This window comes from Pezoporus flaviventris, unplaced genomic scaffold, assembly GCF_033815535.1.
Source record: "Pezoporus flaviventris isolate CSIRO_AGI_PZ_B2104156 unplaced genomic scaffold, CSIRO_AGI_Pfla_v1 ptg000023l, whole genome shotgun sequence".
In the NCBI taxonomy this organism is placed as follows: domain Eukaryota; kingdom Metazoa; phylum Chordata; class Aves; order Psittaciformes; family Psittacidae; genus Pezoporus; species Pezoporus flaviventris.
In genome coordinates, this window is record NW_026892571.1 from 18,167,051 (window position 1) to 18,194,272 (window position 27,222).

General features: G+C 43.5%; 1 protein-coding gene across 6 annotated transcripts in view; it reads left to right on the forward strand.

Annotated features, from left to right (window-relative positions):
• FSTL4 (follistatin like 4) overlaps nt 1-18,732 on the forward strand; it is a 201,878-nt gene extending 183,146 nt beyond the window's left edge. For 5 of the 6 annotated variants that reach the window (XM_061457080.1, XM_061457079.1, XM_061457081.1 and 2 more), the window contains 8 exons: nt 875-1,036; nt 2,016-2,150; nt 3,559-3,585; nt 8,722-8,840; nt 11,601-11,750; nt 12,339-12,446; nt 14,772-14,881; nt 17,902-18,732. In XM_061457080.1, the coding sequence (XP_061313064.1) occupies nt 875-1,036; nt 2,016-2,150; nt 3,559-3,585; nt 8,722-8,840; nt 11,601-11,750; nt 12,339-12,446; nt 14,772-14,881; nt 17,902-18,604 (1,514 nt within the window). In that variant the 3' untranslated portion in view covers nt 18,605-18,732. The remainder of the gene's footprint in view (nt 1-874; nt 1,037-2,015; nt 2,151-3,558; nt 3,586-8,721; nt 8,841-11,600; nt 11,751-12,338; nt 12,447-14,771; nt 14,882-17,901) is intronic. The other variant, XM_061457082.1, reaches the window with a different exon arrangement.
• The last annotated feature ends 8,490 nt before the right edge of the window (nt 18,733-27,222 follow it).

The window sequence follows — 27,222 nt, forward strand, 5'->3', positions numbered from 1 at the left end:
TCCAAGTCCCAAAATCTCTTAATATAATGTTGACCGCTTGGTTATGAAACAGAGCAGTCCATGGCCACCCTTGAAATACCATCAGCCAAATACAGCACATCCTCATGTTTCCTTTTATTAAATCCCTCGAGGTGAAAGGAAGGAGGATTCCACTTGTATTTTTTACTGATATTGCAATATTGCAATTTCTCCTCAAAAGCAGGCGAGTGAATTGTGAAGAAAGAGTCAATGGGCGATGTGAAGCCTTGTTGATTTGAGCAATGAAGGCAACGTGATTGAAAATCAATGAACTTGTCTCAAATTGTAATATAATTAGTAGTTCTGCCAGCCGAGTATATTAAATAGTTCAGAGGGGCCTTCCTGAAACAAGATGAGTCACGCTTTGAAAGCCTCTCAGGAAAAAGGGAAGTAGTTTATTTGTTCAGAATAGCAGGTAGCGAATATACAGGCTATTTCCTGATGGGTTATTTGATTAAAATGGTGAATAATGCGCTACTTCTAATAGGCAAGAAGTCCAGTTTCTTCTTTACTAGATTCAGTGAAGGCTGGAAATTTATACTTTGATTTTTAAATACATGAGTACTCGCCCTAGGTTTTCATCCAACTTCACTTAATTTTCCTTAGTCCCTTAGTGAAAGAAAGGAAGACAAAGCAAGAACAGTCTAAATACAAAACTCGATATCAGGGTTGCTCCCTGGCATTGGTTTATTGTTTCCTATTTTCTGCCCCCAAAGTTGAGCTATAGAAGAATCCTTTCTGTACCCAAATGTTGCTTGTCTCCTGGTGCTTGGATCAGACCTTTTCCTCTCTCGAGCCAGACAGGGAACGGCACTGGAAGGTGAGTTTAAATTGTCCAATTCCTTGTTTCCCACAGTGCCACCAGTGATTCGCGTGTACCCGGAAACGCAGGCGCAGGAGCCCGGCGTGTCGGCGAGCCTCAGATGTCACGCCGAAGGCATCCCTAATCCCCGAATTACCTGGCTAAAGAACGGCATTGATATCATGCCAAAACTATCCAAACAACTAATGCTTCTAGGTAAGAACGGAGTTCTGATTAATTAAAGTATTGTAGACGGGGATTAAGGAGGATTATTTTGCACTTTAAACCAGAAGTTCCTGCACCTTCCCTAAGCCGCAGTTGTTGGAAATTGTGTTACAAAACCCCTGTTCTTCCTTTTTATCTTCTTCTCCTGTGAATTTCTCAGGAAACACAGTATTGATTGATCGGAGTGGTAACAGTGTTCTGTTAACCGGACACGTGCTTGGTTCTCCACTGCCTCGCCTCTTGTGCAGAGCTGTGCAAAGCAGAGGAGGAATGCATTAAATTCTTTATTTGGGTTTATTTGCATTAGAAGCAAGTTAGCTCAAATTAGGCTGTGGTTCACGCCCACCTCTGCAGAGGGAATTGGGCTCTGGACTCCTATAGGTCCTTGTTCAAACAAGGCTGCAACAGATACAGCAAAAGGCAAAAATACTTACTCTGTATAAGCATATTGAAAGCCTCCTCACATCCCCCTCAGTCTGGCTATGGTGTGTTGCAGCCCTCAGCCAGTGTTGCCAACACAGATCTCCCTGCATGGCTGGGTGCAATGTCTTAGAATAAGGTCTTAGGCAATGGTCCCACTCCAGAAAGCAAAATGATAGGAGTGGAGAAACCCCTCCCAGACCCAAGTGTTTGGTGATCTGATGAAAAGCAGTTTACAAAACTCAATTTAATTTTTCTCCCCTAAAGCCAAAGCATTTCTTTCTTTTTTAACAAGAAGAAATAAATGAAATGCAATTTATCCTTTGCACTTGGGATTCTTCTTTGTTTGTTCCTGGCACAGAGCGTGTATGTGCTAATGGAGAGAAGCAAAACATCAACTGTGATGAGAATCCCCAAAATACCTCTAGTTATGTACAGGGAAACATGTGGTGAAGCCACCCTGTTGTTGCCAGGCGATGGAAGGCAATTAAGAGCAGGAAAAGCAATTAGCAGCAGTGAGGAACAGGGTTTATGGGTGTCTTTCTTACAGCAAACGGGAGTGAACTTCATATCAGTAGCGTGCGATATGAAGACACTGGTGCCTACACCTGCATTGCTAAAAACGAGGTGGGAGTGGACGAGGACATATCATCACTTTTCATAGAGGATTCGGCAAGAAAGACCCGTAAGCTTCACTTTCCATGGATTTATTTCTTTAAAGAGTAGTTAAATGTAATGGTATACATGCAATGTAATGCTTCAGTCTACTGCATGCGGTGTGTTGGACTCGTAAGGTAGTGGCAGGTTTGTCTGTGCTTTGATGAGATGATTGTATACCGGTTTGGGAAGCAATCCACAGGGAAGGTAAAATCTCCTCACCCGGGTTTATGGTGCCTTTTATGTGCCAAAAATGTATGGATATGGTACAGGTAACGTCTTTAATAAAGTAACAGATTTGCACTAGTTTTAGATATCAGAGAATCCCAAACCTAGTATTATGTCAAATTATATGTGGTTTCAGAAAATGAACTTCTTTGATTTCTGCTGTTAAAGCCAATTACGAGGTGAAGTTCTCAGATATTTAGATGCTTGGGAAATGTTCTGTTTGAATTATTGATTTTCCCTGCATTTACGTCACTAACCAACAAAACAGGCTTCCCTCGGTGTGAAATTATATTCCACTTCCAAGACAAATATTCCCCCAGCCGCTCTGAGCTGCGTGTGTCCCGTAGGAGTGTGGCAATGTTATCTTGACCGCACTGTCCCCGCAACACAATTAATGGAGGAGGTGATCAGTTGCCTCAGTGGAAAAGCTCCCAGTGGCCTGTTTCTTTCTAATTCTGCTCTCTTAACTACTTGGGAGATTGCTTGGGTTTATGGGGATACTAAAAGGTTAGGTGCAAATGGGATTTTTGCTACTTTTCTGGCTGTTAATGTAGAGCAAGAATTGAAAACGAAGTTAGCCATAAATATGTGCTCTCATGGCGAGTCTTTGGAAAATATATTCTATTCCTCATTAAATAGATTTATGTACTCTTGTTAATATTGCTCGTTTTCCCTTGAATACTTGAGCAAGGGAAATTGCAGTATGGCGAGAAATAATTGGATCTATCTAAAACAGAAATTCAAATGCAGGTGTACTTTCAAAAAGTATTTGAATCCTAAAACAGAACGTAGTTGCATGAAATTCCACAAAGAAAGGCAGCACAGTGTGTAGCTGCCTTAACTGCCAGTCTCAGGCTTCTGAAAGGTGTGATGTTTCCTGATTGAACCTGTACAGAAAACATACATGTACATTACGTTTGAAGGTAACGCCTTCTCTTTAGTAAGATCTATGTACAGGCTTCATTTGAGGTAGGATTTTGCCTATGTCAAAGGTTCAAAGTTGTCTCTGGAAGGAGCAAATGTATTTAGAACTCTCTCTCTTTCCTGGTATTATTTGAATGAATGTTACAAAGGGTTCACAAATGAAACAGTTCCTGTAAACATGAGTGTTAATTCAGTTTCTTGCTACAATGACAATTTTGACATTGTTTTGTTTTTTTTTCTGTTCCTGATTATTTTCTGGCTTCCCCAATTTTCTGATGCTGCAGTTGCAAACATACTGTGGCGAGAGGAAGGTACTGCAGTAAAGTTCTTTTGTCGTAGTGATAATGTGCTTGTCTGCTTTAATAATTCCATGATGGGCCATTCTCCACTGACTTGCTGCTAACTCTATCAGCTTTCACAGTTACCAGATTAAGTAGAGACCAGACATTTAAAAGCTAAACTATTCTGAGAAGAGCTATCGCTCTCGTAATATAAATCGTGCCTTCTGATACTTTCCCACTAAGAAATAATAGATGACCATAAAATATGTAAAAATGGAAATTTTATATAAAGTGCCCCAAGTGTGAGTAGCCTGAAGATTCTCAAGCTGCATTAACAATTGCACGAGTGTCAGAAGTGCTCCCGAATTACCATAATTGAACAAGTAGGACATAAATCCAATAGACTGCGTTCTAAGCAAGCAATTCAAGCTCTTCCTCCTCAGTAGCGTGTAGTGATGTTTACTAAGCAACAAAAATTGTGTTCTTGACTGTTAGGCAGACAAAAAAAAGCCACCCCACAACAGGTTTTGCTTCCTTCTGTCCTTTAAATCAATGCAGAGTAAAGGTTGCCCCACTTCTCCTTGTTTTAATTGGCAATTAAGATCTCTAGTTTGATCAGATGTACGGTGTGCCCTGCGCAAGGTCAACATCTGTGTGTCTTGGAAGCCAAATTAGAAAATCAGACACCCTCCTAACCAGCTAATTGACTCAGAGATACTATGGAGGCACTTGAAATGAAAATGTGTTTGATTTTGTGCATCATAATGTCCAAAACGCACAGTAAGGTGCATTGTGCAGAGGCCCAAGGAGCTCTCAAGCGCCTCTGTAAGTGCCTCGATGGGGAGCGCAGCCTCTGGCTCCTCGAGGCTGTGTGTTCCTCACCAGAGGAAGGTTCTTGGGTTGAAGTCCAAGCATAAGCCAGTTCTTTCATCCGCCAGTTGCATATGAGGAAGTTGGGAGCTTGGTGTCCTTCCAGCTTTGTGGGGAACCCCTGTGCACTTACAAACTGCTCTTGACCGTGTCCCCTTGCCTCCTGCAAACACCTCTCCCTCCTGGTGGTCCTCCAAGAAGGGCTCCCCACTCACTGTGCCTTTGGAAGGTGCAAAGACCCTTTCATATGTAGTGCCTCCAGGTACCCCAAAATGACAGCTGGGCTTCATGCCTTTGGCTTGGAGCTTTCTGGATTGCTGTGGCTTGGCCCAAAGGATTGTAGGGGCAGAAGAGAAGTGCCAGCCCTTAGTGACCGGTGCAACCTCGGCCAGGTATGCAAACACCCCATGCATACCTGCTGTCCCACTGCCTGCTGCAGACACATTCCTGCAGTAGATGCAGCAGGCTGGAGGTCATGAGATGTGGCACAACAGCCTAAGATAGCTCTCCAGCACTTATTCCCAAATATGCCACCTACAGGTGGCTGGTGCACGGCACTGAAGTGTATCTCTTCACTGCTGATGTTCCTGTAAATGGCATTATAGGCACTAAGAATTGCTATTTCCCTTCTGCTTGGAGTGAAATCTCTAGTGCATCTAATCAGTCCAGCCTCATCTGCAGGATGCTACATGGCTGTTTATATACTGCATCCCTTATGCTCCTTTATAAAGGAGTTGGATAACCCTACCAGATGTAGTAGTAATATTTAAAGAACCAACTAAGAAGTTGGTTGCAGAAATTTTTACTATAATTCTGCTAAACAATATGAACTTGCTGCTTATCAACATTGCAAATTCAAGTATGAGCAATGTACAGGGAAGATGTGAGCAGTAAAAGCAGATTTACTATTGATGTTCCTAAGCAATTCAGTATCTTTAGAGCAGGTTTATTCCCCTGTGTTGTTCTATAGTAGTTGATCAGCACGTTCATTGTAGACAAAGAATCCATCAAATGTCCTTTAGCATGTGAAATCTTGGCACAGAAAAAGCTCAAAGAGAGGAATGGTATTTTTGGCTTTACATTTTAATGTATTCTTTTAATTCCATTAAAATAAAAACTTATCTGTGAGTAGCAGTATTAACAAATGGATTGGTAGACTTGAGCTCCCTTAAAATGATCACACCCTAGTGCCCACAAGGTCTGTAGTAACTAAAGCTATCGGGGAAATACCTAGGCAGAATATTGTGTAAGACAAGCTGTTGCTGCAAGTCAAAGTAACAAGTAAATTAACACAAGTGATTAACAAAATTCAGTCTATCAGTCTGTCCTCAAAAGCCTTCACAGATCACGTACAGGTTAGACCTCAAAACATGAGTGCACATAGCATGACCAGCCGGTTAAACATGGAACTGGAAGCACGTGCAATATTTACTCAATGTACAAACCAGACTTGAATTTTGCACAGATAAAGCTACAAGTAGCCCAAATGTGAGGCAGAGATTTATTTCATGTCAGTGTTCATGTCTGCAGCGAGTGTTGCTTGCTTTATACCTGGGTAAAGGGAGCATACTGAGCCAGCAGGCAATCATCAGTATAGGAATGTATGTACTTTAAAAGCCGGAAGCCTTTTTGTAACTAATAAGTTCTAAAATGCTTCCAAGCATTCAGGTTAAATTGAGGCAAATTATTCAAAGTTGAAATCAGAGGAAATTACTCCACAGTGACAAATTTGCCCTTTGATCTCCAAGTAGGGAAATACAAAAGTACACTCAGTTGGAGACTGTGTTCAGCTCTGGTTGTCATCAGGTGTCCTCCTGAAGTGCTTGAAATAAAGATGTTAGAATCAACTTCATCTAGAATGGTTCAAATAAGAATTGTTATGGTTAGGAAACCGTCCCTGTTCTTAAAGGGGGTTTCGTTACGTGATGGTTTTTGCTACACAGATGAAGTATGCTGCCTTTTATAAAGCCATTAGTTTTGGAGCTAGTTGTGTCATCCAAACTGAAATGTTTTCAATTAAAAAGGGAAAGAAAAACGTTTCTCATCACTCCCCCAGTTTCCAATCTGGTACCTGCCTCACTACTATAAATAACACAGCTCTGCGAAATTCCCCATTGCCCACTTCTGCACTGAAATAATTCCCCAGACCCAGGAGCTGCAGCAGTAGAACCAAGAGCACAGTCTGTTTTACCGATGTCCATGAGATTGTTTAGAGATGTACCCCAACCAGGACTCGGCGAATAATTCATAAGTCACAATAAAACATGTGGTTTGGCTGATGAGAAAACTGCCTTGTCTAAAAATCAGTGTGAGGATTACTCTCTAAAAAAAGCATTTGGTAAGCTCTTTTTAAAAGAGAGTACTGGATGCTGTTTGGATCATATTTTAAGCCAGTCAGTATTAAAACTTGCACTCATTTGACTGTAAAATAAAGTGTGGGACTTACCAAGTCACTAACTCGAAACGTAATGGGGTAAAATAATTATCAAAGTACTTCTGTGACTAATTGTAGCCTTAGTTCTGAAACACACCCTCATTGTTACAGGCTCATCAGATGAAATCACGCTACTATCGTGCATGAAAATAATAACGAGCATCTTCACAACAGTCATAATTCGTTGCCTGCCTGTTTCCACTTTCTAGGATTAAAATCCTTTACTCATGGCAATATGTGCACTCATTCCAGCCAGGGTCAAACTCTGCCCTCTGATATGTTCACTCAAGTCCCACTGAAGGAGGTGGGAGTTGTGTGCATGCTGTGAGCGCAGATTTTGGTCCAAAGTGCCCGAATGAAATGTTTTAACAACATACCTGGGAGAAGTGAGCCCTTAGTCCATAAAGATAACTTGGTTTTGATGGAAGTTCAGTACCTCTTTTCCTACATGCATGATCCCTCACTGTGGCATCACATTTAAGGATCGTGGCTCCTGTACCCGCCTGATGCCCTAACTGGGGTATTTCTGTGGTATGGTTTAGGGAGACTCAGCTTGAACATTGTCAGTACAGCAAACACCACGTGCTGAGGCTTTGTGCTCTGAAGCCCCTTACTTGGCACAAAAAGAGGGGGTTTTAGCACCGAATAAAACTTCTTCTGGCCTTTCTAAATACTATGGAATTGATTAAAATTTCCCCAAAATGCATTTGTCCAAATTATACATGTTGTTATAGTGGAGGTTTGGTGATGATTGAGACCTCGGTCCTGCAAACACTTAAGAGGTGGGGGAAACTGTAGATGTGAGCAGTGTCTGGAGCTGCCATCACTGGAGCAGCCAAGGGAATTGTAAGGCTGAATGCTGTTCAGGCCTGTAGAACCAGGACCTTATTTCTCCATGGGTAAAATGTAATTAATTAGAAATTACAAATTCTCACATCACTGTATCATTAGCAGATAAGTACACTATCAATGTTACAGGGGTGACAGTGGTCATGGCAAACACTTAGTGGTGGTGGTGGAAAAGATGAAATGACTCCTGGATCTTTCTAACTAGACTGCTTGAAAAGATCCTGACCATTTCTTAAAGGTGCTCATTGCTGCAATTGCATGTAGCTGGAGAACAACCAAATTATTGGTGTTTTAAGGCATTTCTGCACGGCAGAAATGATGAAATACAACCTCCTCACAGCAAAGCAATGACAGGCAGCCAGTTTTCCAAATCTCCTGGAATGCCCCAGTTGGATAAATGAGTGCTGTTGCGATGCTGAACTACTCCACATTTGTGAATTACAGTTTGCAAGACTTCAAAAATGTGTTTGTTTTGGTGGCTGTAGTTAGGCTCATGCAGGTAGCTCCAGAACACGGGGAAATAGAGATCTTTTTGGATACAGAGCACTTCCATTTTACATCACAGTCAAGTTACCTGTAACAGGATAACCTTCAGGTTAGTTTTAGCTGAAGCTTCTCCTGCAGTTCTCAAATTATTAGCAAGCTGGTTTTAGTGAAATCATAGAAAAACCATAGTCATAACCTGAGGGAGTGACCGATGCAATGCAGGGGCTTCTTGTTATCAAATCTGGCTTTGGTATATACGCACAAGACCTGGACAGAGTTATTTGTGTACAAGCACCGCCACCAAGGCAAGGCATTTTTGAACGTGTCTGTACCTCTTCACTTCTTGAAGCCCTTGTTGTGACATGAAGTTTGATTTTGTGAATGCACTGACTGCATCCAACCAACCAACCTTTATGTGAGGCAGATTCTGCTTGTTGGGGGAGGAGGGAGGCTTCTTAAATAAGTCCTAACAGCTATGGATACATACCAAAAACATTCCCGCTTCTTTTCCTTTATCCCCCTTCAAGGCCTGAGTGTTGGGAATATGTTCTATGTCTTTTCTGATGATGGGATCACAGTCCTTCAGCCAAACGAATGTGAAATCCGGAGACACATCAGGCCCGAAGAGAGGATTTTCACAAGTTATGTAAGTCCTAAACCCAGCAGCTGCAGCTGCCAGCTCTTAATCTCTTCAAAGGTTGTTGTTGCTGAAGGACACAGTGATGTTAGAGCTTGGTGGGCTTCGTGTGGCATCCCTGAGGTGCATCATCTCCTCCTCTTGAAAATTAAGGGAACCACATAAGTTATAAGACTGACATGGAGGATTACTGACACACTGCAGAGAATTTGCCTGGTTACCATGTCAAAATGTAGGCAAAGGCTTTCACTTGGCCTGTTTGCGTATCCATGCCCAAAAGTGGTAACTGGGCTGTTAGAGAAAGTACCAAAGTCAGCAGCAGCAAGATGCACGCATCACTCACCGTCCCCTTTTACTGATAGGCAAAGGAGTTGGCCACTTTCTGCTCTTTAGAAGTAGTTTCCCAGATTAAACCGCAGCAGGGAGGTGGGTCAGGATGCGCAGAAGATGTTTGTGTCGTGCTGGCCCTCTGCATCTACCGCCGCTGAGCTGCAGACCTGTGTCATCCTTGTTTGCTGCCCAGCATTTCCTGCCAGCACCGGGTTCACCCACCCCTGCTGTAGGAAATCACAAGGAGAACGTGTTCAGGTGTCAGTGAGTGTCAAGCACAGCCTTGTGCACGGTGGAGCTCAACATGACAAGGGGGATAACATGTGCCTGGGGTGCTGGGCGGGCAGTGTTCTTAGTGACCTCTGTTATGTACCCCTGTGTGGTAACATACACCATGTGTACGCTCATGGATCTGTGAATTCTTATAAAACACAGGGGCAGAAATACATCCAGAAACGCTTTTTCAGTCACTCCTTTATTTAGTGGGCGTTTCTAAAAGGAGAAGCTGAGAATGTGGCTACCTCCTGAAGAAAAGAACTCGGCCTTGCTGTTTGTTTTGTGAGGGATGAAAGGGGACAGTCACTATCATGAGCCCCAAAGGCTGGGCTGGGCTCTGGTGCCATGGATCAGGATCTTCTCCTGAGTCTGCATTCAGTACTTTATAGATACCCATAAAGTTGTGGTTGATACTGTTGGGGGTTTCCCCACTGGATTTTCATGTACCTTAGCAGAAATCCAGACTGATGCTTACCCCAGGACTGGGTTAGTATCATGGAGCCGCGCTTGAGCTGTTGCTACACAGAGACAGAAATCTTGTGTTTCTTTTTTCCCCAAGAGCTGTAAATATCGAAGAGGTGGTTCTGGAGAAACAGCCTGAAGAGAACAAAGGAGAAAGGGCACTTAAGGAAATAATGCCAGCACAGTGGTGGGCAGGAAAGGGATTTTTAATGTCATTACTTGGCTGCCTTTCAGAGAGACATCTAAGGGTTTCCTACCGGTATCATAGGGCCCTTTCCCTTGATATAGGGAGGACTGGCCTTTTCTCTTCCCTCCTTTTTCCCTTTTAGTGTCTTGAGTGTTTGTTACATAGACACTGACACCAGCCTGCAGCCTCAGGAGGTTTCTTCATTTGCTGTTAGAGGGCACAAAAGCAGATAGAGCAGCTGAGCACTGTAGCAGAAAGTGGTGCCATTTCCCTGCTCCCCTTGCTCTGGGTGGATGGCGTGTTGTGAGAGCCTAAGCCCCAGTGCAGAGCCGAGGATGAGGAGGGCAGTTTGGAGGCTGTTGGGTGCTTGGCTCTGTGTGTGGCTGCTGGAAGCTCAGGGCTGGGCTTTTGTAGCATCTTTTCACCTGCAGTGGCGCAGGAAAGGAAGATGCAGCCAAGCTGTTGAGTCTTGTATCTTCAACCAGTCTCCACCAAGGTAAACCAACAGAGCTGTGCTGCTTAGGGGTGAAATCCTCATCCATAACCATCACTCTGATACAGATGTGGTGTTGGCATTGTTTTCCCCTTTCCCTGAACAGGCTGTGCTGCTCTAACTGCCTCCCCTTTAGGGAGGTTGTGCCGTTATTCAAAGTGACCCAGCTGTTGTATTGACAGGTTTTAAACCCAGCACTTTTGCTCACTGAAGTGTAGATGTGTTCATTTTGTTTTACCCTTGTTCCTACACCACAGCCCGCTCCCACACAAAAGCTCTTTCCCATAAAGCAGCTCAACAGAAGGGAGAGCAACAAAGAGTAGCCAACACGCAGTTTGTTGGTGAGATTATGTGTGACTCTTCCAACTCAGGGTACCAGTGAGCTCCTGCTAAAGCTAATACCAGTTTTGTTCAGGACTCAGTGAGTATCAGAGTCAAAATAATGGCATCAGGCAGCTGTGAACAGGATTTGGTCCGAAGCAGCAAGATTTGGTTCCTTTTGAACAGGGGAAGTGTCTGTGGTGGAGCAATAGACGGCAGAACTCTGCTTGTTTTGCCACTGTTTCCCTGAGCACCAGCATCTCAGAGCACACTGCCCTGGGCTGAAAATGACGACTTGATGAAAAATATGAAGCTGTGATTCAGTTAATGTAAATCACTGTTTTTTTCAAAGCACGGAGTGATATTTCTATTGCTAATAAATCCTGACAGCATTCCAAGTCTCCATGAGCCACGCTGTACTTCAAAGATAGATCCACATAGACACTGCGGTTATTTAAATTCAGGGTGAGTTTGCAGGAGGTCCAGCTATTTAATGTTACTGGGTAGAGCCAGGCTGCAGTGTGGTATGTGATAAACTAATTATTTCCTGTTTTTAAGGGAAAAGAAGGGGGAAAATATCATCCTAATGGAATCCCCAGGGATTTTTTTTTCTTCTGGTTTTCAAGCTAAGCTTCTTGTTACTCCAGACCCTGAACTTGTAGAAATTAAACCTTTTCTCCTCTTCTTTTTCCCCCCTCAGGAAGAGATCTGTCCTAAAGTGGAAGGTGAAGGCACTCAGTCCTGCCTCTGGGCTTCAGCGGTCAATGTCAGAGACAAGTACATTTATGCGACGCAGCCTAAGCTCAGTAGAGTAGTGATAATTGATATCCAGACTCAGAAAGCCATACAGGTACTTATAAGGGGAAGTCTTCATTCACTGGTGGCAAAAGACTTGGTATGGGACAAGAAAAGTTGATCTTTGCTCAGTGGAGCTGCTGACACCGCTTGGGCCTGTGTTGCTTTCACCCATGGGGTCACACTGTGTCATTTCTATTCTGTAAACTTGCTAGCAGGAAAGAAACTCCTTTATGGGTTGGATATCATAGTCCCAGGGGTCCATCTGCAGCCAGGCTTGCAGCTAGTGTGGTAATATAGCACTAGGATGAATTTCTGGCTCACGCTCATTGAGCCGCTGCCTGACCTCAGTCATAAGCAGGGTGGGAAGAATGAACTGGTGTGGGTATAACTCAAGCAGAAATTGGTCCCTGGTCTACTGGCTATAAGTAAGAGCATAAGATGGAATGATGCCTAGCTAGGAAACAGCACCGAGCAGCTAGATTTTTCTACTGCTGGTTCTGCTGCTGATTTCTCAATTGATCTGAAGGTGAAGCTGCACAATGGGTGTAACAGTGATGCATGGGAATGTCTGCAGTAAACCCGTATAACATTTGTGTTGTGCATTTGGGTCACTGTAAATACCTGTCTCTGTTTTTTTAAGTCCTTGGATGTTGACCCATTACCAACCAAATTACATTATGACAAGTCCCACGACCAAGTGTGGGTGCTTAGCTGGGGTGACATGCGGAAATCCTCACCAACGCTGCAGGTAAGTCCTTATGCACCTGAGCCTTTGCCCTTCCTTGGCTTGGCATCATTGGTAGCAAGCTGGTGCCTGGTTGGTTGCAGGTAATTAACAGCTTTTAATGGCCTGGCTATAAAGCTGCTCTTTCATTTGCATACCTAGTGTGTTTTATTCCTCCCTCCTCCGTCCATCCTCCCATATTTTTCCTGCTGTTTAATTTGTTTTTCAGCAATGCCTGTGCCGTAGGCTGGCAGCAGGACTGCTTTGTTGCCAAGGTCTGTTCTGTTTTAAGGCTGATGACAGAGCCAAGTGCTGTAAGTTGTACAGCAAGGGCTGGCAGCTGACTGCGAGCAGTTTAAGCTTGCCATGCTCCAGGGCCCAAGGAGGATGCCATTGGGGTCCCCGGAGCTCCTCCATGCTCAGCACCGTCAGACACACAGTGATATTGGGGCACAGTAATGCACATAGGTTTGGACAACTGAATGAACTTCTATATCTGGATTGCCCTGGGGGATCCATTCTTCTGTTGATGGTACAGAAACACGAAGTGTTGGCATCTAACTGGGCATTTTGCTGCTGCTATATGTCATATGACAGAGTTGACTCCAGAGCTGATGTGATCCAGCTAGGCACACCCTGCTCTAGCAGTTATTTTCTGGCACTTGATTCCTGGCAACATAGGTGTCATGTGGATACTCCTTCTACCAGAAGCATTCGCTTGTAAGTCTGCATTCAAACATTCCCCATCAGCAGAGAAGGTTGGCTGTGCTTTCTGACCTAAAAACCTATAAATCTGGAGTCTGTGTTCTTCGTGGGGATGCTGCCCCATGAAGGTGGGACAAACCATCCCCACCAGCCACATGCTTCGTCTGTGATAATGGCTGCAGCCTTCTGGCTTTTCCTAGCAAAGAATAGACTAGCAGCAAAACGTGGGCATTTTCAGGGAAAGACACCAAAACCAGAACAGGGACAGATAAATGAAGGTTTCTGAGGCAGTGCTCCAGCTTGGCTCACCTGGGGATGAGCAGTTTCCTGTACAGGGTATAAGGAGATCAAATTGGCTCTCTTTACCCTCTCTGACTTAATTTCCTCCATCCAGCTGTGAGGGGTTTCTGTAATTAAAGGAGACATGGTGCAAGCATGTGATTATTAAGAAGAACAGGCCACCTGCACAGTTGGAAACTTGTTAAAGGCTCCAGCTCTAAGGTAGTCCTTTCTGTTATGTTTATGAAGTGCAGTTGCTTATGTAGGCAGTGAGATTAACAGCAGCAGCAGCAGATCTCTCCTTTTTTCCAACCTTCTTTCCCAAAAGGTGGGCAGTGACTCATCTGGCGAAGTTCATTCTTAATCTGCAGTGGTTTCGATGCAGACATGCAATAAAACATCTTCTTTTAACAAAGATGCTTCTGCTGCGGTTGATCTAAATTCCCACTCGTTCTTTGGAAGTCAGGGATTTATCAAACAGCCCATGCAGCCGACTAATGGGATGCTGTTGTTTAGCCGTTACTGGCTTGTGGGAAGCAAATGTCTGGCCTTGTGAAAGCCCTGTGCAAGAGAGGGCATCTTTCTTGAGCAGTCTAATTGGAAGAAATCTAAATGGCATGACCAGAACAGCTGTCTGAACTACACTTTGTAGGGATTTAACACTTCCTTAATGAATTATGGAGCTATAAATTGAAAGCAACCCCTGTTGCACATTAGAGAAGCAGAAGTTCCTAATGAAAGGACTAATGTCATCTTGAACCGGGCAAGCAATTTGAGTATTTGACATTTTAGCTACCGAGAACTTCCACCTCTCTTTTTCCGGGGTGGTGGAGGTGGGTGCTGGACAGCATGGAGAGGGGCAGCCAAAGGGCTTTTCACTACCTCGTCCTGAGTTATACATGGCACAATATAGGGATGAACAGTTCTCCTTCAAAGTGATAATTATCTGCTGTGAGTTGGTCTTTGATCCTTCAAGCTGGTAAATGGTATCTGCACATATAAGTGAGATTAATAAATTTGACCATGAAATAAGTGTTTATTTTAGACAGTGAGGAATAAATTACGGTCTTAGTGTTGCCATACTACTTCAGCTCCTGCACGACTGCTCTTTCTCGAGGTACAAACACCTTATGAAAGTCACGTTGTGTGCTTACCTTACAAATGTCAAGCCTCAAATACTATTTAGTAGCGCACCTTCTTCAAGACAGCCACACCAAGGAGTCTTTTGAAGTCATTAATCAATTTGAGTCTACTACATCCCTGGGAAAAGCCGCTCGGTGCCATGTGTGACTATGGAATCTGTATTTACCTTTCTACCTTACTCACTGCTTTTCCTGTCCTCAACCTTGTGTGTGTTTGTTGTAGGTAATACCAGAGGCAAGCGCAGGGGAGGAGCAGCATGTTATCCGCACACCGTTTGAAGGAGTGGATGATTTTTTTATACCACCTACAAATCTTATTATTAATCACGTTAGGTAAGAATATCTGAATGAACGGCAACAGTGACCATGGTGCTCTCTTCTAGTGGGCATCCTTCTAGGAACCTTACAGCACTTTACAAACGTGAATGAATGAATTCATGATCAAGCTAACTACACTTATTGATTGAGCAAATTACTAATAGTTATTCAGTGAATCAATGAAACAGCGAGAAACAAACCTGCGCTTCCTTAGCACGTGCACAGGCATTCACACCTCAGCTTGGTCAGCCATGCAAAGTACCACACGCTGCCCTGCTTGGTTGTGCTGGGAATCTGATGGCCAAAAGAAGTTGTCTTTCCTGCCTCAAAACTGCTTTATGGATCTGGGCATGATAAACCTGTGTCAAAGATTTGTTGCCTCAAATGGTTTATTCTGCCTGAAGCATAAAGCATGGTTCTTCCATGTATTTCCAACTTGTTCAAATACTGAATCTCTGTGTGAGGTGTATGGTTTGAGGAGAAAAATAATATGCACTGCATATTAAAAAGCCCACCTCTATGAACCATCAGTTTTGAATGTTGATGTGGTGTAGTGGTTAATGAGATCGTGTAACTAACATACTAATAACTTGGGCTAATCCCGGCTGCTTCCCAGCAGGCACAAGAAGCCTCCCATTAACATTATCAAAACTGATGATAACTGCAAAGCAATTTATACTGTACTTACCATTACTTAACATAACAACTCTAACCATCTTCTGTCCCCAGTGTAGTTTAACTAAGCTAAACACACAAAAACTGATAATGTAACTCCTTGCATTCATCTTAGGTTCCCTGCAGTGAACACTGAGGACAGAGGGGTCACACTTGAATGATTGTGTGTTGAATCTGATCCAAAATAAATAACTTTGCTTCCTGAAACACAAACTAATGAGACATACTTCATGGCTGTCACTCTCAATTTCTCCCTACCTCATTTTTCCACTTTGTTTTCAAAATATCCTTATGACTAATAGTAGTGCCAGAAGGTAGATGACTCTCCAGAATGCTAAAGCCTGAGATGAGAAAGTATGGTCTGGGTTCAAAGACAGGAAGGTGGAATAATTACACTATTTACTCTGTTTCATTGTCTTTTTGCTTCGGTGTGATTCATCGTCTGTATACAGATGATCTTCTATGAGAAATACTACGTGTAGTTGTTTGTAGTTTTCCATGTACAAAGCAGAGAATGCTCAGCCTAGTTTCCTATTGCGTTTGTTCAAGGCCAGATCTTTGTCCATTCTCTTACCCTCAGCACTGAGAAACAATTGCTCCCAGTCTAATGAGACTTAACTGAGATTATGTTCTAAATTCTCCACTCGGAAACAATCAGTGGCAATCCCAGCATTTCCCAGGAAGGTGACTATTAAAACAATCTCTTCTGCAAGCCAGGAAATGTTTGTATGCAAATATTGCTGCATATGTATCGCAGCTGCCTGTTGTTCCAGATGGATATCTAGGAATGTATCTGGTTTTATTAGTTCCCAGGGTAGGTTGTTGTCTATTAAAACCTGTCCAAGTGCAAGGTTTTCAGGTCACAGCTGGCGGGCAAGCGCTGCACCTCTTCTGCAGCCGTGTGCTCGTAAAACACATTCTGACCCACTTCTTTCAAGTTTATGGTAAGAACCATTTTTTAACTTCAGGCGTTTGGCCAAGTATTAAGGAAGTCTTGAGGGGGGGGAAAAATGCTGTTAAGGGAAAGCATTTTTTAAAGTGTACTTAAGATGCATTCATCCAGGAGAAATACAAGTGTCATATCCAATTTCCCCACACACAGTGCACTGCGAGTCTCCACTGCAGATATTTCCTGAAGTCTCTCTAATGGATGTGAATATAATGGGAAAATGAAAGGCTCAGCCCAGTGGTTTTCATGGGATCATACACTGGAGTGGCTCGTTCTTTAGAAGTGAAATCATTGCAGTGTCTCCTTGACAGATGGATTAAGAATAACGAAATAAACGCAGTGTTTTAAGCAAAATATGTATTATCTGCACACAAGGACATTGCTGTGCATATTTCACAAAGCAAAACTGCATCTTTAGGGGAAGGGATACAAAACTGAGCACTCCCTTCATTTCCTTCTGTCTGCATTGAACGGATGAAAAGATCCTGGATGTAAAATTAGTTTGGGTAAGTCAGTATCAGCGACCTGTGAATCCAAGTGAACACAAACAGGCTGTTTCTGTGGGCTCCCTCTCAAATTAAGCAGAAACCTTTCTTGGCTATTCTTGACCTTTTCTTATCTTCAGCAAAGGTCAGCTGTGCTGCAGCATGTATCTTTTACAGAACATTTATTCCGTGTCCACTGTTGTCTGCCCTCTCTTGAGACAGCAAACAATGAGCCTTTTTCTTCAGTGCACCCTGGTTATGTTCCTTGAGAAGTGTTTTACATTCTTCTTGTGCTGGCAGGATGGCGTTTCACATAGTCTGCCCTACACCTCAGCCTTGTCACTGGGTCCCAGGCACCATGGGGAGCAAACACATCACAGCTACTCGCTGGTCCTGTAATTTAAGAGACGAGGTTGGACATGGTCTTCTCTCAGCGGTTATACTTAGAGCTCAGAGTTGTTCTCTGGCCCCAACTTGGCTGTGATATGCTTTATTTAGAACAGGTTCCTGCTTTGGGATTGAAGTCTTGAGTCTATATTGAATTACATCTTTCTAGATCTGAAACAGATTACACACAAAGCTGGTCAACAGTAGCCTACAGAGCACACAGGCCTTGATTATTATTCCTGTTTATGGATTGATCTTCCCAATAAGATCTCAGCTCTTGAAGATGTTATGCAAATACCCAAGCAGATATTCAGGCTTCCAGGATCAGGTTGCTAATTTTAACTGCAATGTATATACCTCCTTTTAGCATGTTTTAGAGGCACTAAACCAAGAGATTTATTACAGAAAAGAGTCGCTATTATTGCACACGCTTCCAAAACCAGCAGCATAGAGTTTCCCGGTTCTGCTGACTTTTGTCTTTTCTCAAGCACCTCACCGTGTCTCCAGAGATGACTTCAGTGTCATGTTTTCTGTTTCAGGTTTGGTTTCATCTTTAACAAATCGAAGTCAGCAGTTCACAAAATTGACCTGGAAACTGTGACCCACATCAAGACTATCAGCTTCAGAAACCATAGCTGCATACCACAGGCCATGGCTTATACCCACCTGGGTGGTTACTTCTTTGTCCAGTGTAGGAAGAATAGGTCGATGGCTGCGTCACCACAGCTCATCATTGACAGTGTCACTGATGCTGTCATCGGCCCCAACAGCGACGTCTCGGGCACGCCATACATCTCACCGGATGGACGCTATTTGGTCAGTGCGGATGAAGACAGTGGCAGGATCAGAGTCCAGGCTCTAACTGTCCGCGGGGAAATCACATTGATTTATGACTTACAAACAGACATACACATATCTGATCTGACATTTCAACCCTCGTTTACTGAAGGCAACCAGTACTATATATATGCTACTTCACATTTGCAAACAGATGTGCTTTTTGTAGAGCTGTCAACGGGGAAAATGAATGTACTGAAGAATTTGAAGGACCCTATCACATCCAAAGACTGGCCCTGGAGCAGCTACAACAGAATTATGAAAGACAGTGGATTATTTGGACAGTATCTCATTACACCAGCTAAAGAGTCATTGTTTGTTATAAATGGGAGGCAAAATACGTTACGCTGTGAGGTTTCAGGTATAAGGAGGGGTAACACAGTGGTCTGGGTTGGGGAGGTATGAAGGGCAATAGCAGTAGAGCCTTCAGCAGGCAAGTACCGGTTGGACCTTTACACTGCAACAACTGAGCAGTAGCATTGTATATTTTTACACTGGGGGGAAAAAAATAAGAAAAAAACAAAAAAACCCTGTATAGGCTTCATGGTACAACACTGGTCTACTTGCAAGTTTTATAATATAAGGTATGCTCTGCTAATAGGAAGTGGTTTTGAAGGGATGTCTTTTATTTGGGGGTATGATTTGTGGTTATGAGAAAAACGCTGAGAAGCGAATAATATCTCCACTGAGATACCGTATAAGCCACGAAACCTAATGATTCTGTAGAACAAATCCCATTTTGAGTTTCCATACTGAGGAGCTTTTATGTTATGCTCAAGCCATCTGTTTTCTTTCCCGTATACCTTCCCATTCCCTACCCCAACACAGAGAGACTACAGAAGCAAGGACTGCGGTTAAAATTCACCTTTGGATGATGAGGGAAACTAAGCATCAGAGTGCAGTTTTCAACCCACAGAAACCTAGGAGAGTGATTTAATGAGAACTGATCAGTTTTCTCTGCAGGACAGCTTTGGGAGGATTCACAGATGTGATTTCAGAAGGAGGCATAACAGAAATAGCAACTGTCAGCTCGCTTTCTTCTGCGCTTGATTTTGCTCTCAGTACTGCTGAAGGCGATGTTACGAGTCCGTCCCCCCCCTCTTCTAATGCATATCTGTGTGATTGTATATGAGAAATTTGGCATGAAGTATCCAGGCCATTAGAGTGAGCCCAGAAACACTGAGGGAGTGTCAGTTTGTAAAAGGTACTGTGGCGAAGGAGCCATTAGTCTTTCAGCAGCTTGTGAGTGTGGTCAGCTTGGCACAATATGCAGAATCTGCTCTTTGGGGGCAGGGGATTGGTTATGGTTATTCCCACAGGAGGCAGCAACACTCCTAGGAATTGTTGGTTTCTCTCATTAAATGTTTAGTAGCACTGAAGTCGCTCGGTTCTTCATAAAACAGTAGCTTACAACGACAGTGTATTTTTAATAGGAAACTCACTCATTTTCTCGTCATAGCCTTAATTTGCCTCCTTCTTTTCTGACATCCTGGGAAACAATTTTAATGTGTGATTTTTTTTTTCTCCTTCCCGTTTATACTGCACTTGTTTATAGTCAATTATCTGTTAGTTATGAGCAAAGAGCTTCATGTAAAGCCAGCTGAATTACCCTTGAGAGCAACAGCTGGCACTGAGAAATTTCAGTTGGGTTCCCATAAAAACATGGATCCTTTTGCAGATTTGGAAGATGGGAAAAGTTTTCTAGTGCATTTTGGTAACTTTCTCTATCCATCACCGTGAAGTAATCAGGGCAGGAGCAGCCTTGGCTTGCAAGGCGGTGCAAACGATGAGCACCACTACCACCATGAGCGGATGCATCAGAGCAGTTGTAACCCGTGTACCGCTTTGAAGATGTGGTCTTGAGGTGGGTGAAACCTCTCTCTGAAGGTAAATGTCTGTTCCATGGGAGCCACCCATCAGCCTTTGGAAAGACCCGGCTTGTTTTGTGAATGATCCCGTTGACCAGAGTTCCTGTGAAAGCAGCTACTGAACGCATCCCGTGATACGTAGTGGCACATCAATTACTTTCCTCCACAGATGCTTAAAGTCACCCATTTCACAGTGCACACAGAGGGATTGTAAATGAGAAGGGTGCAGACTAACACTGGCAATCTCTGTTTTAAATGTTAAACTTTATGGAAGAGTAGCATTTTAGCACGGCTGGAGACCTGAAGTAACTGAAACAGTTTCAGTTCTATAGAGATTATGTAAAAATCTGTTCAGACAGACGAAAAAGGGGAGCTGAATCCTATGAATTCATGAAACATGGAGTCCTTGAGATTGCCCTTCAACACCCATAGGCTGAAACCTCCATCTCTTTTCACTTATGAGCCATAGGGGTTAGAAGAGACTAGTTCATCATTGCAACACAGGCATATAAAACAGATGGGCATAGCCTTTAGCAATGCATGGTGTCCATGATTTTCTACTCATCCAGGTTAGGAAACATACCCATGTCAAGGAAAGGAGAAGACCAGCTTTGTAAGTACCTTGAAATATGCACAACTCCTTTCTTGAACAGAGCTGTATCCATACATTGCTGTCATCCTAAATGTGTTTTACCAAGGCCAGACACTGCTCTCGTGTTATCTTTTATGACTTCTTGACTATTTTATTATGCCTATGGTAAGTTTCCCTGTAGAGACGTTCATTGTGTCATAGATCAAGCAAATATTACTTTTTTAAGAATATTTAAAAGAAAACCCTGTATATATCTGTTCAGGTAAATATTCTTGGGGCTGGTTTATATATAGGCTGTGAAAGATGTGTAACAGACCTCACTTCTTCCTGTTTGTCGCAAAGTATTGGAATAGCGTTCACTTGACAAATCCCACATGGCCCTTCCAAAGATGTTCCCTTTCTTCCCTCTTCAGCCCAAGTTTCTGGTGATGTGTCTTCTAAATTATCCTAATGGTTATATATCATACTTAGAAAATGACGTACAACTTAGCTTGTCCACACGCCTTGTGAACAGTTCCAATGATGATCAAACCTGACATTAAAGTGCTGCACATTTGTTACTCTGATTTTATTTTTATTATGACACAGGAATTTTATATGTACTCAAAGACTGTTTCAACTCCTTTTTGCCTTTCAACTCTCATCAAAAAGAGACTACGTTTCCTTGTTTGCGGTTTCTTTCGCACTCCCTTCGTGTTCTCCGCTGATTCACAATTCCTATCTAATAATCACAGTGATTAACTGAAATTAATTTAGGTTGTATTAATGACCATTTAATTATCCTACAACATTCCTGTATCAATTGGGTATTCTGGCACTAGAATAAGGGAAACAATCTCTGGTTGACCCTACTCCCAAGATCAGCTGCATTTTCCATTCGCCATTGAGGTTAAATAGTAGTATAATGGAAATACTGGTTTGTCTTAGTATTTCCCGCAATATTTTCTCTTTCTGAATGAAAGTTTTACTTGACATCTTTACTTACGCAGTTCAGTAACTATTTAGAAACCATCCACTTTTAAATTGGAGAGAAAAAAACTCACAAGTGCCTTAATTTGGAATCTGTGACAATTAACATGTTCTTATTATTTAATACTTTGGTTTATTTTTTACCACTACCAAAAAACATAATCAACAGAAATCCCCAAATATTTCTGTGGGTGGAAGGGGGGGTGCCCATGGGATGGGTGGGAAATGGGGAACAGGCAGGGTTGCTCCATCACCCCTGTGAAAGGGGATTGGAGGGAGGGGTTTCAATAGGTCTTCAACCTGTTGAAAAACACTTTTCCCTCCTTGAAGGACTTGGGCTGTTCGGCTGTGTTGACCTCCATAAACAGGGCTTTGCCCGAGGCACATGAGTCCTGATGACCTGTCGACAAGTACTTACTGCCTTGATTTATACCATGATTAGGTCTTAATTACTAGAGTGCCCAGTAGTGTGCAAGGTAGTGCATAAAGCAGAGGAAAAGGCCAAGATCTCAGTTCTGCAAGGAGGTAACAGCTAATTCCCTGTCTGACCCGACAGCAGGTCAGCAAAATGACCAGAAAAGCAGGACTTGAGGCTGGGGGAGATAGAAGCTTTGACATGAGCACAGTTACCTGATTATTCATCAAAGATCTGGGCATGCCATGATGCCTGTATAATTCTTTCCTGAAGACCCCCTTTGTGCCTTCCCATTAGGGCTTTAAATGAACATCCAAAGGCTCACACACATGCACAGCTGTTGCTGTTCATGGAACCCCTGGGACTTGGACACTGCACCCCAGGAATTTCTCTGTTGCATATCGTGTGACTCACCAACTCATGCTCAGATAATTTCTCTCTTAAGAAACCTGGGGGTAAATCCTGCTTGGTCTAAGGAAGCACATCCCACAAGGCAAGCAACCAGCACCTGCTTTCTGTACCAGATTACAACCAAAATCCTACAACACAGGTTATACCAAACAAAGCAGAAGTCAGTGGTCTATTTACCTCTCCTAGTGCTTCTGCTCGCTCCTAAGAGCTCCTCATCCCCAGCCTGGCAAGCCTCCCCTCCCTGCTCATGTGCATCTTCGCTGCCATCACTGTGCTTTAATGACAGGTACCACCTACTGCTGTCCCCAGATGCTTTTAATTCCTGCCTGGATTTCACCCCTCCTTCCCTTAGTGCATCTTTACCCCGATGATGTGGCATGAGGAACCTCAGCCTCCCAGTCTCCTTTACCCAATTCCTCTGGAGCAAGAGAGGTTTTACATGTTTTTTCCCTTGTTAATTTTTGGAGCAGATTGAAATAAAACACAGGGAAATTTCTCCATCTGGAGACCAGGAAATCCTGTGTGATTCTTTTATCTAAGATCTGGTGTATATAAGAGGTATTTGGTGCTGAGGATGGGACAAACTCCTGACCAAGCACAGCAAGGTCAGGAATGTGGTGCTCCTACCTGCTGGAGGAAGAGCAAGACACCTGAAACGTCACCCTTCCTCTAACCTCTGATGAGAGGATTGGTTCTTTTTAACAGTGATCTCTAAGAATAAAGATTGAAATAGCAAAGCTCAGAGGATTAAGGAGTTCGGAATCTCACCTCTGCTCACAGCTGAGACAAATCAGGGTGACCCCAAGATGCAAAGGCACTGACTCCACTTCTACCCAAGCAGCAGGACAGAGCTGCATCGGGCTGGGGCTGTGTGACGAACTGTTAAAGGCCCTCAGTGCCTTGATGCATGATGCTGGGGTGACTTATAGTCCTCACAGACATGAGTGGCTAGTGAAGCAGCGCTGTTTTCCTTTGGCTGTTTTTTTCCTTGTAATTTTATTGCTCCTTCATTGTAAGAAAAAGGAAAATGCCTGAAAAAAATCAGGAAAACACATCCCAGTGGATGTGTACTCCCACACAAAGGTGACCAAGCCTCTTAGAATCATAGAATAGTTTGGGTTGGAAAGGACCTTAAGATCATCCAGTTCCACCCCCCCTGCCACGGGCAGGGACACCTCACACTAAACCATGGCACCCAAGGCTTTGTCCAACCTGGCCTTGAACACTGCCAGGGATGGAGCATTCACAACCTCCCTGGGCAACCCATTCCAGTGCCTCAGCACCCTCACAGGAAAGAATTTCCTCCTTATATCCAATCTAAACTTCCCCTGTTTCAGTTTTAACCCGTTACCCCTTGTCCTGTCACTGCAGTCCCTAATGAAGAGTCCTTCCACAGCATCCCTATAGGCCCCCTTCAGAACCTCTTGCATGTCTCATCTTAGGTCTGGGAAACACAGGGATCATGTGTTACCTTTTCCAGCTCATTGTAGCTGCAAGAGAAAAAGCAAGACCAAAAAGCCGCTATTTTTTTCTAACCCCTACTAACTTTAAGGGATAAAAGAGCCCTGCCGGGGTGCTTCTGCCATGCAAATTGCCATGGCCTAGAGGCTTCTTTAATGAAGCACTTCAGTACCTAACCCTTGGCAGTCTGTGCTGACACTTGTCCAAAGCCATCAGCTAAAGGGGTGAGCACAGCAGAGAGCAGAGAGCCAGCTGCCACCAGTAAACAAGATAAGCACTAAACCACACGAGAAGCCCACCCCACTTTACAAAGGTCAGAGCCCTGCCATTCCCAGACATAAAACTCAAAGGCCTGGATTAGCAAAGGTTTCTCCCCACAGTGGCATGCAAGTGGTGCCATTGGATGCCCAACCCGAGAGCCATACACTTTCTGGTCACTCTTTAACTTACAAGAGGGTGCAATGATGGCTGGGGATTCAGCCACTGTAATCATGGCAGCACTGAGAGTGGAGGGTTACCTGCAGAGATTTCTGGGTTTTTACTGCAAGGAGTATTGCAGAGGGAAAGGTTTTAGTGTTGTATTTAAGGCCACAGTAAACCCAATGTTAATTGACTTCCACAAAGCAGAGGGAAGTTTCTGCAGAGGAAAATGCATCATTTCTGCACTAAAAGCTTGCAATGCCTCACCTGATTGGGGTCCGGCAGGGAGACCAAGCCAGCATCTTGGATTCCCACCTCCCTTTTCTTTAAGCAGGTCCAATTAAGCTAGAAAAGATTCATAAGACGTTGGTAAGTAATTTGGGTTGTTTCAAACCGTGTTATTTCCTGCTTCCAACCCTCATCCAGTTCAGCACAGCTGTACCCAGCAGGTCTGTGCCTCCTGCAAACTGTCCCTGAGCATTAAGGATGCAGAATTTCCCCAAGCTGACCATCAGCCCCAAACACCCTGTTGTGCAGCTCAATATCAACAGATGGATTATCTCAATCTGTATTTGGAGTGTGGTATTGGGCTCTAGTCTTAATTTTACATGGAATCCAAGCCAATTACTTTAAAATATAGTGTCAAAAATACTGGTGAACCAGAACAAGAGGCTAACTACTGGCTTATTAGTAACCCTCTCAGCTCACCTTTATTTCAAATGGCTAACTTGTAATGCTCTATATCCCACCTGATGGCTAAGCTTCCAGGTGTTCTCTTCATCCTCATCATCAGCACATCTCATCCTAGTGCAAAGAGAAGTCCCTGCTGTGTCAAGCACAGCTGAACTCCTTCAGGAGGACACCACATACTGCCACAGGCAGCAAGCACCAGCCAGCCCTGCTCCCATTCTCAAGCTTGCTCAGCACAACGTCAGCTCCATATTCAACACATCAGCTTTGAAGCTGCCTGACTGGCATCCAAGCGCTGGCACGTGGGATGCCATCTTTATCCCATAGCCAAAAGTACTCAGTATTTTCTCTCTCTAAAATTATTTCAATCCAGTAGATACATAGGCTTCTTTATAATTTCCAAAGCAGATTTTATTCTCTTAAATCAAGGCATTTTCTCAAGCCTCATAATTCTTTATGTGATTTCTTTATTTTATTATCATATCTTCAGTAGCCTTTATTTGTTAATGGGGGGAGAAGATGCAATCACATTTGTAGACAGCATCCTGGTGCAGAATTGCCCTTTCTCCCCTCACATGTGGGCCGCATTGGCAAAAATCACAGTGGGTACTGGGTATTTCTCAAACTAACAGGGCAGGGGAAAGGCTGGATCAGGAAGCATGGAACTGCCCTGCATTGCCACCACCTCCAAAGAAACACAGACCTGTCCCACGTCCCAGCAGGACTGGAGAAGTGTGCCAGAGTCCTAACTAACTACACCGAGTCCTCACTTCTAAAGGCTTTCCCAAGCACAAGATCTCCCAGACATCTTCACCAAGACCTGAGCAAACATATGGCCAAGAATAAAAACCCAACAAGTTATTATTCTCTCCAAATGAAACATGCTGCAGCTTAAGAGCTTTTTTATTTCTTTCCCTAAACCTCACTGAGGACACTGAAAACCGATGAAAATAGGTGATTAAACTTGAAAGCTAGGGCTGAAGAAAACAAAATTCAAACAGTTTTGTCTATACCTCAGTCACAAAGAGCAGAGAGCAACATTTTAGCACCCATTTGCATTATAATAGATAAATACTTTCCTCTTGCTGCAGCTTTGTATTTTAGACACACAAGCCTATGGTTTGCCTAAGTAGACTCCTTATTCATCCTGGACTTCAGTGAGTCCTTTAAGTCTGCCATGAAGCACAGGTCTAGTAACAGAGGCAGGAATCCTGAACGAAATTCCCACCCTGCCATGGCAATGAGCCTTCTCCTGCCCTCCACGCTGGGCTGAAGCCAGTAGATGTAGCACAGCTCAAAATAAATAATACAAGCAAAGCCTTAAGATAAATGTATGATGTGGCCTCGGGCTGATGAATCAGGGGCTGTTTTCTCACCCTTTTTCTTTCTGCCTTTGTCTCTGAACAGCATTTCCAGCTGCGTGTCCCCCACCATTAAATTCATCAGTCTCTGAAACCTCTGTGTTCTCCCAGTGTTCCCAAAGCCACAATCCAGCGCTCCTCCTGCAGACAAAAGCTTATTCAGCAGATAAATCAAAACAACCCCACGAGACCTGCTGGAAAAGCCTCAGGAACCTCAATAAGTGGCCTAGGGGTGATGTTTTCCACTCGGTATAAGAGCCTCTACATAGATGGGTGAATTCACATGCTGCTGTTAGAGTACCCCATCCCCTTTGTCCACAGCTTCAGCAGGTCAACAGCACTCAACAAGAGGTCAACACCACCTTTTAAAAGTCCAGTTTGTTCATCTCAAGACAGACTAATGGTATTCTTCAGCCCTGAACACATACACCGCAAAACATGCAATGGGAAAAATCAAAGTCAACTTTACCTGGAAAAGCCTCCTCCTGGAATGCTTCCACATGCAAATGCCTCCCCTTGTTTATAAAATATATGAAAGCATTTTTAATACATCAGCTTCAGCAGAGATTTGTACCAACACACTATCAGTGTGCCATACGTGAAATACATTTGTATTTAACACGTTACATAGTACCACTCGCACAGCGTACTTGCGGTAACCTGGTATAGAAGAGGAAGGGCAAAATAGAATCACACAAAGTGCTCTCTATAGATACAGAAAATGCCTTTTTTCCTCTTCAATTTTTACAATAAAACCTGACAACAGCTCATGCTAGCAGTGCCTGGTTTATCCTCGGCTGTTAGGCCTATCAATGACAAAATGCTGCCTCCCTTTT